The 10,025-nt window shown below is 52.4% G+C and overlaps 4 protein-coding genes across 4 annotated transcripts, besides 13 other annotated features; all 4 read right to left on the reverse strand.

The window, feature by feature from the left end:
• Positions 1–31: a microsatellite.
• A 29-nt stretch (positions 32–60) lies between these two features.
• Tco025E_07829 (methyltransferase type 12) lies at positions 61–477 on the reverse strand (the record flags this gene model as incomplete). The annotated part of the gene is made up of 1 exon (XM_029374688.1): positions 61–477. One exon carries the CDS (start codon positions 475–477, stop codon positions 61–63), a length of 417 nt encoding a protein of 138 aa, XP_029225195.1.
• A 415-nt stretch (positions 478–892) lies between these two features.
• Tco025E_07830 (methyltransferase type 12) lies at positions 893–1,891 on the reverse strand (the record flags this gene model as incomplete). Its single annotated transcript, XM_029374689.1, has 1 exon — positions 893–1,891. One exon carries the CDS (start codon positions 1,889–1,891, stop codon positions 893–895), a length of 999 nt encoding a protein of 332 aa, XP_029225196.1.
• Positions 1,892–2,111: 220 nt separating this feature from the next.
• Positions 2,112–2,140: a microsatellite.
• A 366-nt stretch (positions 2,141–2,506) lies between these two features.
• Positions 2,507–2,551: a microsatellite.
• An 11-nt stretch (positions 2,552–2,562) lies between these two features.
• Positions 2,563–2,597: a microsatellite.
• A 187-nt stretch (positions 2,598–2,784) lies between these two features.
• Positions 2,785–2,837: a sequence feature (A-rich).
• Positions 2,838–3,165: 328 nt separating this feature from the next.
• Tco025E_07831 (DNA primase small subunit) lies at positions 3,166–6,876 on the reverse strand (the record flags this gene model as incomplete). Its single annotated transcript, XM_029374690.1, has 1 exon — positions 3,166–6,876. The coding sequence occupies one exon, from the start codon at positions 6,874–6,876 to the stop codon at positions 3,166–3,168; it is 3,711 nt and encodes a 1,236-aa protein (XP_029225197.1).
• A 436-nt stretch (positions 6,877–7,312) lies between these two features.
• Positions 7,313–7,342: a microsatellite.
• A 42-nt stretch (positions 7,343–7,384) lies between these two features.
• Positions 7,385–7,410: a microsatellite.
• Positions 7,411–7,447: 37 nt separating this feature from the next.
• Positions 7,448–7,468: a microsatellite.
• Positions 7,466–7,483: a microsatellite.
• A 230-nt stretch (positions 7,484–7,713) lies between these two features.
• On the reverse strand, positions 7,714–8,385 carry Tco025E_07832 (calcium-binding protein CML; the record flags this gene model as incomplete). Its single annotated transcript, XM_029374691.1, has 1 exon — positions 7,714–8,385. One exon carries the CDS (start codon positions 8,383–8,385, stop codon positions 7,714–7,716), a length of 672 nt encoding a protein of 223 aa, XP_029225198.1.
• Positions 8,386–8,566: 181 nt separating this feature from the next.
• Positions 8,567–8,585: a microsatellite.
• Positions 8,586–9,320: 735 nt separating this feature from the next.
• Positions 9,321–9,339: a microsatellite.
• Positions 9,340–9,403: 64 nt separating this feature from the next.
• Positions 9,404–9,421: a microsatellite.
• Positions 9,422–9,453: a sequence feature (A-rich).
• Positions 9,454–10,025: the final 572 nt, after the last annotated feature.

A 10,025-nucleotide genomic window follows, 5' to 3' on the forward strand; every position in this document is an offset into this window, starting at 1 on the left:
AGAGAGAGAGAGAGAGAGAGAGAGAGAGAGATAAAAAGTTACTTTGGGCTCACTTACAGCTTATTCACTTACAGCAAAGCAGCAACAAGGGACTTCAAAGCCCAAAAAAGCTTCCGTTAACCGCCGCAGTCGCACTCTGTTTACGTCAGAGGCCACCAAGCCACCTGAGCTGAGGTGCATCTGACCATCGTGGGTGGAACCCAGCCCTCGCCTTTTAGCGCTTACTGCGAACCAACTTCGGCGGTGCAAGACGTGCGAGAGATGCTTCGCGGCGCCTGGAATCACGCCAACGGCGGCCAAAAAGAGTATCAATCGTGTTTCACTTGGGTTCAGTGCTTCTTTAGAGGATCCAAAGGCGTCATTATCCAGACACTGCCGCACCACATCCATTCCCCAGCAACTGTGCAGAAGCCAGTGGAGAAGAAAGTGCATATCTTGCGCGAGGCATGGCAGAGGTGCATCAGCATCTGCTCGCATCATTTGGGATACACCAGTGCTCCTCCTCCCTTCAGAATTAGACCTCACCCTTCTTTTCCAGTGCTCCTCCTGTTTCCGCAGACAGGTTACGAGCGAGCACAAGCTTGCATGAAGGGGTGCAAACAAGGTGTATTCGTGTGCCTCAGCCACGTCTCCGAAACTCAGTTTTTTCAGTCGCCAATGCTTCGAGTTTTCCTCGCAGGCAGAAAGGTAAAAGGCGTCGTACACTGCATTTTGAATGCGCTTCCACAAAGGAATATACTGCACATGCGCTGTGGCAATAAGATTGTAGTTGTATGGTGACCTACAGAAGGGTAAGGGCGATGCTGCACCCAACCGATGTGGGAGCTCGCCAAACAACGTGTCCCACGGAAAAAGACTTGTACGACTCACACTGTCGTGGACCCAAGGCACCTCAGGCAGCAGTGAAGGCCACATTAGCACGCGAGCCTAAAGCCGATGATCGCAGCACCCCAGCTTCTCGCTTTCCAGACATTTTCTTCTTCTTCAGTGCCGCAAATGTTGTGCATGTTGCTCTTACATCGTCCACGAAAAAAGGACCACTTGACGACGAAGCGGCGTAAAAAATTGCCCCTTGCGTGTAATTGTCACCAACGCCAAAAAAGGTGTATGAAGCCCACAAAGGACAATAGGCCTCCACCACATAGTCGCAGTAGCATTTAAACTGCGCGGCTGTCATCTCAAACTTGTGGCCCACGTGGCGAACGGGGTAAGGAAGTTCGGTTGCGATCCGCTCGAATTGAGGAGACGCGTCGACGCAGACGTCGCCATTGGGGGTCTCAAAGGCGGCATGCAGATTTCGATCACGATTGGGTGTCGTGATGACCACAATACGTGCGCCGGACCTGGCTGCCAGATGGGCGAAGAGGACTTCGGTGTAGGCAGGGACATCTTGCGGGGCCATGTGCTCCAACACCTCCACCGAAATAACCGCATCAAACTGCGGCAACTGCGAGAGCGAAGAAACAACGGCTGACCCGCCCACGTTCGCCTCCGCTTCATCAGATCGGTCGCTGCAGGCGGGCAGGCGTGGTGGCCTCGTGAGGTCGCCTCGAACAAAGTCAATACGCATAGGATGCAGATACGCAAGCGGGGACAACAAGACAGGGGGCGGCGCCACAACACTGGCCTCGCGAATTGAATCCTCGTCCAAGTCAACTGCCATCACGCGGGTGAAGGAGTGCTCGCAGAGACGACACGGCAAAATTAGTCGCAGGAGATCCCCGCGGGAGCAACCGGCGTCAATGAAGGATCGACATTTGTTCGCTTGCAGTATCTGGAGAATTTTTTGAGCCCGCTGCAGGTAGAGAGGCGGGCTGAACGGTGGGCCCGAGGCCGCCGCCGCCGCCGCCGCCGCCGCGGCGCCCTCCGCTTTGCCTCGCTGGGATGTCATTCGCTAAAACAATGAGTTAAAACCAAACAGGCACCATTTCAAGCGTAGGCGGTACCCCCGCCCCAGAGAACAATCCCACAAGAAAAGCAGCAGAAGTAACGACAGTTGCGGCACCGCGACGGCGGGGTGTGTGCCGCCTCCCCGGTGGCATACTGAGAGGAGCCGCCGTGTTGGCGACCACGCAACGACAAGCCGGAAAGAAATATAATAAGAACGAAAACACACGCACACGCACACGCACACGCACACACTTAAACTAGAGGAACGAAGTGGGGCCGCAGCAAATCTCAACGAAGACTCAACGGGAAGACAAGCAAAAACCAAGGACATAAACAGAAACAAACGAGCAAAGATAGCCCAGCATACGTCATCTGATAGGGCCAAGAACAACTACACAAGGAAAAGAGAAATAAGAAGGGGAAACGGTCAAAATTTCCTAACCGTTTTCACGTGCCATTCCCTCCCTTCAGGAAACACAAGACCTGAGATAAATACATAGTTATGTGGCAACCGCACTTTTTCTTCGTGGAAATTTTATGCAGTTCGGATACTGACCGTCGTAGGAGTGTTGGGGGGAAAGCAGTAAAATGATTTGTCCCGTGGACGAAACGGGCCCTCTCTCTTTCTCTCTCTCTCTCTCTCGCTCGCTCGCTCGCTCTCACCTGCAAGAAACACACACACACACACACACACACACACACACACATGGCAGAAAGAAGGCGGGGTGTGGAGCTGGAGGCCCCACCCTGCACTGGAAGACACACCGCCCGCCAGCACCACGCAGAGAGTTTTTTTTTTCCTTCGTGCCCCGCCATCCCAGGCCTATTTCCCCATGAAAGATAAACAAAATCAAAACGGGATACAAATAAAGAGGGTGTACTCCAAAGGGGGAAAAAACAACGCAAACAGCAAACAACAAAACAGAAAAAAAAACATATACCAGCAACGACAAGGCAAAAATACATTTTTCAAAAAAAATCTGAAAGCATCATTGCCGACGCCGCCGCCCCGAGTCCCCAACTCAGCTTCTGTGAAAACGCATGTATTGCAAACTCTGACGCACCAAGTCGTGGTCGTCCCAAACTAACGCACTCGTTCTTGTAAGACTCAAATGGAAACACACATACAAAAAAAAAGAGGCCCATTATTTTAGTTTTCTATATTATTTATGTATATATCTTTGCCGTTACCTCAGTTTCAACCAAAAACTCCTTCTTTTACGCCCCAACAGAGAGAAAAAGAACACAACAACAAAAAAAAACAATGGGGCAAAATCAAAAGAGGCGTCCATTTTTGTTTTTTGCGTCAACCAAATTTGAGGCGTCCACAGGTGGCGGATGGAAAGGGTATATCCCACCGCCGAAAACGTCCAAGTACGAATGAGATGCCACGCATCGACTAGAAGCGCCTTGGGGCTTCTGAGAAAGTGTCGCCGTCTGGTAGCGAGTGTCACTTAAAGACGGTGATGAAACTAAAACAGATGGAGGCGGTGGCGGAGGAGGGAGTGGCAACGGCACAAAACCCGTTGGAGCTCCATCCAACGCGTTGTGCTCGATAGGTGTCCTAAAGCTTGGTCCCAGAGTTCCTGCTGTTGGGAACCCCGGGTAACACTGGAAAGCAGCAGAATCAGCGGGGCATAAATTGCTATTCGACACGCCACCTACTTGGGGCACGCGTTGACCCCCCAGTAGAGAAGTGACTTTGGTACGAGGTCGAAGCAGTGGTGCCCCACGAGCGAGATGCTGGGCTATTGCCATCTGGTTCATACAGGAATCCCTATTGAGCTGCTTGTCCGAACATTGCCAAGCCATTCCACATACGGAAGGCACAAACCGTAGCGAAACATTTGGATTGGGGGGAAGAGTAGACAGCATTGGTCCTGTTCCTAACAGCATAGATCCGGAACTCGATAACATTTGCAATTGTTGTTGTTGATTCTGCCGCTGCTGGTGGTGATAGTGGCTGTTGTTTCGTTCGCCTAAAACATTTGGAGGAAATGGAGATACTTTTGCGTCCTCAATTGTTCCCCGTGCTCTGGAACCAACCGCATCGTGCTCGTTCCTGCAATTCTGCACGGTGTCATGAAGATCAAAGACGCATTGCGGCTCACACATCTGTTTTAAATGTGAAGCGCAAAAAAAGGATGGACGAGGGCAACGCCTGCATTGTACCTGTTGTGGGTGCATTAACGATGAGGAGTCTGAAATATGCCTCCGCAGTATTGCCAACGTATGCCCAAAAAGATCCTTTAAAACACCATTAATTGACTCGAGACGGTTCCTTTGCTCCACCACCAGTTTCACAGGATCCAAGACAATTGCTGAGTGTTCACCCGTTCTTGAGGATCTCTCCCAGCTAGCATCGCTGCCCTCACTATGCTCTGCACAGGAAGAGAAAGATGCGTCACCAATGATAGTGGAACCCCTTTCAAATAGGGCCAGACCCTCCCGAAAGGCGCGGCGGATACGCTGCAAGTGATTACGACTCACTCCACGGCAAAGGCTGGCACTCCATCGCAGCGGATCCATCACATTCATCGTACGAAGGGGGAAGTGACTGGTGTCCAAGTTGGAGCAGGGAAAATTGGCGTCTCCCGGCACTTCGCCACTGGAGTTAAGTGGCAGCTGCTCTACATCCCCAATGCCGTTCCCCGGAGTGCCGGAGGCCGACTCCATCCCTCCCATTTCATGTTGTAATCCACGCGACTTCGTTCTAACATGCTGACGACGTATGTGTTCATCGTATAAAATGTGTCGCACCCCATTTACTGTTATAAGTGGCTTGGCACGGCGACGAAGGCAGTGTCCAAAGACCCTCGCCCCCTCTGCAGTAAGGCCCAGGACGTTCACATCAATAACCTCCTCGAACGCGCTCTCCTTCGTCTCAGGCTTCGGCGAATTGGGCGGCTCCCCACGATTGTCGCCGCTTCCCTCTGAAAACTCTAGCCGAGTGAGGTCAAGCGATGTGCCCTTCAGGAAAGCGTGTGGAAGCGGGCCAAATACTGTGACACAGTAGCGCTCAAAATCAAAGTAACTAAAGAATTTAAGGAAACGTGAAAAGAGTTGAAGTGGTGAAACGTTTTTGAAGGGTTCTTGTTGCCCACTTCTCGGTTTACTTTCGTCTTCGTCTTCCTTTTCCGCCGCCGCATCCACGTCCTCGAGGAACTCCACGGTATTCATCATGGCAATGAGCATGATGGTGGCTGCGTAGGAAGAAAGGTATCCACCCTGTCCAGTGAGGATGTGCGCTTCATAGCAGCACCACGCCTTGAGCAAGAGTAGGGTTCGTTGTAGTAGGTGTTGGCTTCCTATTATCACATCCATCTCATGCAAAAAGCGAACACACTCTACACCACCCAGCTGACCCACTGTAATGTCAAAGCAGCTGCCTTCCATAACGAGCTTCAGGACACGGACCTCAGCAAGTACCAGGGCGTCAACGTAGAGCGGAGTACTGCGTTGCCGCAAGTATTCCGCCACAGCTGAGAGGAGTTCACCGCCTGCAATGACAGCAGCCTGAGATAACGACATATCGTTGTTATTGTTAGTAGTAGTATTATTGTTGCTGTCGCTGTTATCGTTTTCGTTGTGGTTGTGATTGTTGTTATTGTTGTGGCTGCTGCTGCTGCTTTCGCTCCTCACTGCACGAGATTGAGGATCCACAAAGGTCTCTCCTCGCTCAAGAATTTTGCTAGGATTTAGAATTCCTTCCACATCAATCGTCACGTCGTTATCGCCATCCGGCAATACAGTGCACATCGCAACACTTCCAAACACATAGTAACGTAAACTGCCGTAGTTTACGCCTTTACTCCGTGCCTCGTGCGCAATAGCCTCTGTAAGATATTTGGCGACGCAGACTAATTGCCTCTGCCGCTGTGGCATCATCCGTTCCACTGTTTGGGAGAGGGATGCCACGACGTTTTCATCCACAAGTCGGCAAAGTGAAAGACTCACCTCTGGTGTGAAGTTGTAACTGCGCTGGCGCCGATACGTCGAAGACTCAGGTTGCGAGGAGATTGAGCTACTCTGGCATCCATACCTGCTGTTGTCGATTTGCGTGTCGCACTGCTGCTGCTGCTGCTGCTGCTGATGGATGCCCCATAAAGAAAAGACATCCCCCTCCTCTCTTTCCTCTTTTTCCGTACTTGTGGGCACACTCATCCGTAGTGAACTCGAGTGCGATTTCATCAGCGCACGGTCAGGGAACGGCGGGCTCGTTGCAGAGTTCCCTGGTCTCACCGACATTCCCGGTAAGCCCGCAACGGAAGGTGTTCCGGTCCTCTGAATGTGAGAATGTTCCTCATTTTCTTTGTCTTCTTCGTTTTCATTCGGCGGCTGCTGCCTCTGCTGCTCCGCATTTAGCGATGTGGACAACACCTCGGCCTCGGAACACCTATCCATGGGACTTGCCACAGCAATGGGCAGCAATTCATTCGCGTCACTAGACTCGCTATTCCTATAGATACGAAGCTCCGGTACCCTTTCTCGTTCCTCTTTACTCAAGGCAGTCCTGTGGACACCGTCCTCCGCGGGCACTCCGCCCGCAGCAGTGTGACTGTGGCCAGGCAACGAATATGCGTCGCACTCAGAGGAGCTTTTCGCGGGTAAGCACGATGCCGCCTCGTCGCAGTTGTCCCGCTCCGCTAGTAACGCAGTGTGTTCTTGTTGCACCAATACATGTGGAGGGGCCAAACGGTAACCACCGTTGTTTGAAATACCACCACTTGTTATGCCTCCGCAACTGACAACGCTCTGCACATGAGAGGATCCTTCTGAAACTCTACCTGCTTCGGGCAACTGCGAGGTGGCTGAAGCTGCTGCTTGTGGTGCTTCGTCAAGCACAGGATCATTGAGGGAAGAGGTGTTTCGACCCTTCGTGTGTTTCACGATGGGATTTTGTCGGCGAGGCGGCTGGCGCTGACGAGGACGGGGCTGCCGAAGCTCATCCTTGGTGCTCGCGGCCCCGGCGCAGCCCTTCTCCATGAGGAGTTCTGAAGGAGGCTGCGTCGGAGGCGTTACGTCCCGCCCAGGCAGGGGTTGCGCATGTGTTGCTCCTCCGCCGCCTCCGTGGCCTTTCCTCCCCGGCGCTAAGTGCCGCTTGCCCATGTCTGTGGCTCCCCGGCGGGAGGCGTGCCCTAACGGAGAGGTGTTTCGGCGCAGTCGCGGCAACACGGCAAACACCTTCTCACCACAGGACTATTCAGGGGATGGAGTCAGAGTGCCTGCTTCCTTTGCTCGTGCGTTCAGCCAAAGACGCCACAGGAGAGGTCGCGCAAAGAAAAAAAAAATAATAATAATAAAGAACAGGGCAGAAAGGAATGTTTGGCGCCTTTGCGGGCCATTGCTGCGGTGGACTGCGCCGCTGGGAGAACTGGCCACGCCGCAAACAGGTCCCACGTCACTCCACCGCACCGCCACAAACAAGCCGAAAACAACAACAAGAACAAGAGAGGCCCGGGGCGCAGCAGCAATATTGTTGTGGAGGGCGCCCTTCTTCTTGTTGTTGTTGTTGCTGTTTTCCTTTTTGGGAGGGAGGAGGGGGCGACACTGGCAGTACTACTACTACTACTACCACACACACACACACACATAAGAGAGGGGAGTAACGTCGGCTTCGGCGCAGCTAGAAAAAGCAACCGTACAAAACGAGACGACTCGACTCCACACAAACTGTGAATGAAACTATCTCCTTTCCTTCGTTCAGTACCCACCGGCCGTCACTTCGTGGAAGGGACATTTACAGTTGCAATACATTTTCGGCTCTTTCCTTTCCGTTTCTCTCTCGCACACATACGCACACACGCACGCTGGGAAGGCGATTCACATCAAATTCTTCATCTTCTCCAGTACTTCGGGGTGCTTCTGCGTGATCAGCCGCATATCATCGCGCCGAATACGCCCATCTTTGCGGACGTCCAAAAAAAACATGAGTCGCTGCGCCTCCTCTTCAATCACGCGTTGCACCTCCTCATCCTCCACGTCGCAGTCCCCCACGTAACGCGTTGCCGCGGTGATGGTGCTGACTATGTCCGCAAGGGAGAGATAACCGTCCTGGTCGTCGTCGTATGCGTTGAACACAACAACAAACAGCTCTTCGGTACTGTACATCACCGCCAAATGATACAGCAGAAATTCCCTGAAGGAAATCACACCGTCGCAATCACGATCGTAGGCACGAAACAGGTGCAAGTACATCTCTCTGTCCACTATGTGCGTCGATGTCTTCTTCGCCGCCGCGCTCCCTGCGCCACCACCAGTACCACTAGCACTCTTCATCTGGCCTGGCAACGGTGCGTTCAGGTGGGTTTGTCTGTAGTTTTTATACACACCTGTACTGTCTATGTAGCGTTTAAATTCTACAGGCGTCATGACGCCCTCAGGCGCCGCCTTGTGAAATTTGACGTACAGAAACTCGATGGCCTCCTCAGAGAAGCGGTCCTTGACTAGCTCCTTGTAGTCCTCCATTTGAGCCCGCGAAAAACTGTACCCCATCGTTTCTCTGCGTATTTTCCCAGCCTTCTTCTTGCTTTGCCTGTACTCTCGTGGGCGCAAAGGGCGTGTGTGTATGCAACTAAAAAAATATCGGTTTTCCCTTCACAAAGCCTGTACAATGACGCAAACGCACGGAGAGAAAGGGAACAGACTAATATTCCCTTCACAGAGGTCGCAACAAATATATATATATATATATAACTCCTACACTGCAACTCAAGCATATGCCTGTTATTGTCGCTCCCACCGCTTGTGTTCAATTTTCCTTCACAAGCCGCACACATTGGCCACGACCCCCTTCACTCTCGCCAGAGACAAACACACACCCTTACTTTGTGCTCCACACCGTGAACGTACCTCTCTGCAACTCCCCATACACATTCCCTTTTGTAACTTCATATAGACTCCAGAAGCAAATTTGGCATTTGATTTCGGCAGCAACAGGCCAACGGATTCGCAGAAAGGGCTGCGGCCCTCTGGACTGATCACCATCTCCCCCACCCCCTGTGTTTTTCTTCTCTTTTTCGCCCACTGTGCCAGCAAAACAACAACAACAACTCCTCTCAGCAATGGACGCTAATGGCCGTCGCAATTTATGCATCCATTGCTTCCCACACCAAAGCTTTTCGAGGGGTAAAGGCAATATGCGGTGGAAGGCATCACCGGGTAGAAGCCTCGCCCGCTCCCGCCCCTCCAAAGTGAGTAGGCCACAGGCAGAAGAAGAAATTCGACGCTGCCGCGTTTCACGCAGCTGACTGTTAGCGTGTTAGCGTCGTGAATTCGTGAGACGACCCGCCTTAACGCCTCTTCCGAAAACCCTCCCCAGAGAGGCAAAAGTGGAGGCGTCTGCTGAAGCACGCACATGCGCACGTCTTCAGGCGCGAGCGCGACCGCCTGCCGCAGCGTTGGGAGGGAAGCGACCCGGCCGCCCGTTGGGCGGCGGCGGCGGCGGCGAGCCAACGACAGTCACCCCACACTCCCCACGGCGTCACCCGTGCGCGGCAAAAGAGGCCCAATTCAACAACGCGGCACCGAGAAAAACAAAAAAAAAAACAACAACAACAACAACACAGCATAGCAAAAAGTCATCGCAATCGCAAGGGGGGAGGGGGCATTGAACAACAAGAAGAAAAATAAAAAAATAAAACCGCATCAAAACGGCAGAGATCTGAAGGGTCAGAAGGCCACGAACGCATCGTATAACGGGAAAGGGAAAGAGAGTCACTGAAACAGAGGAACGTTGCAGGAAGCCCCTCCACTTCATTTCAGCGGGAGAGACGAAAAAAAAAAGGCAACAACAACTTGCAGCAGAACAAACCCTCCCTCCTCCCTCCTCCCCAAAAAAAAAGGACTGAATATACAAAAACCATCTACAGTCGGGTTCTCTCTTTTCCCGGCTAGAGCGTAACAAAGTAGAAAAAGAAGGAAACAAGGCAGGCGACGGCAGTCAAAGATGGGAAAAGGACCAATAAAACAACAGCGACCACAAACGAACAACATTAAAATGGGGGACGCACACGGAGGGTTCTTCGGCATTTTATCGTGTTGCTTCGTTGGCTCTACGTGGGTGTGCGAGTGGCAGTGTACATGGGATGTGTTGGGTCCTGCAAGCATGGCGCCAAGCTCCCCCCCCACCCCCC

The sequence above is a fragment of the Trypanosoma conorhini genome, assembly GCF_003719485.1.
Source record: "Trypanosoma conorhini strain 025E chromosome Unknown Tco_14.4_contig_00643, whole genome shotgun sequence".
In the NCBI taxonomy this organism is placed as follows: Eukaryota; Euglenozoa; class Kinetoplastea; order Trypanosomatida; family Trypanosomatidae; genus Trypanosoma; species Trypanosoma conorhini.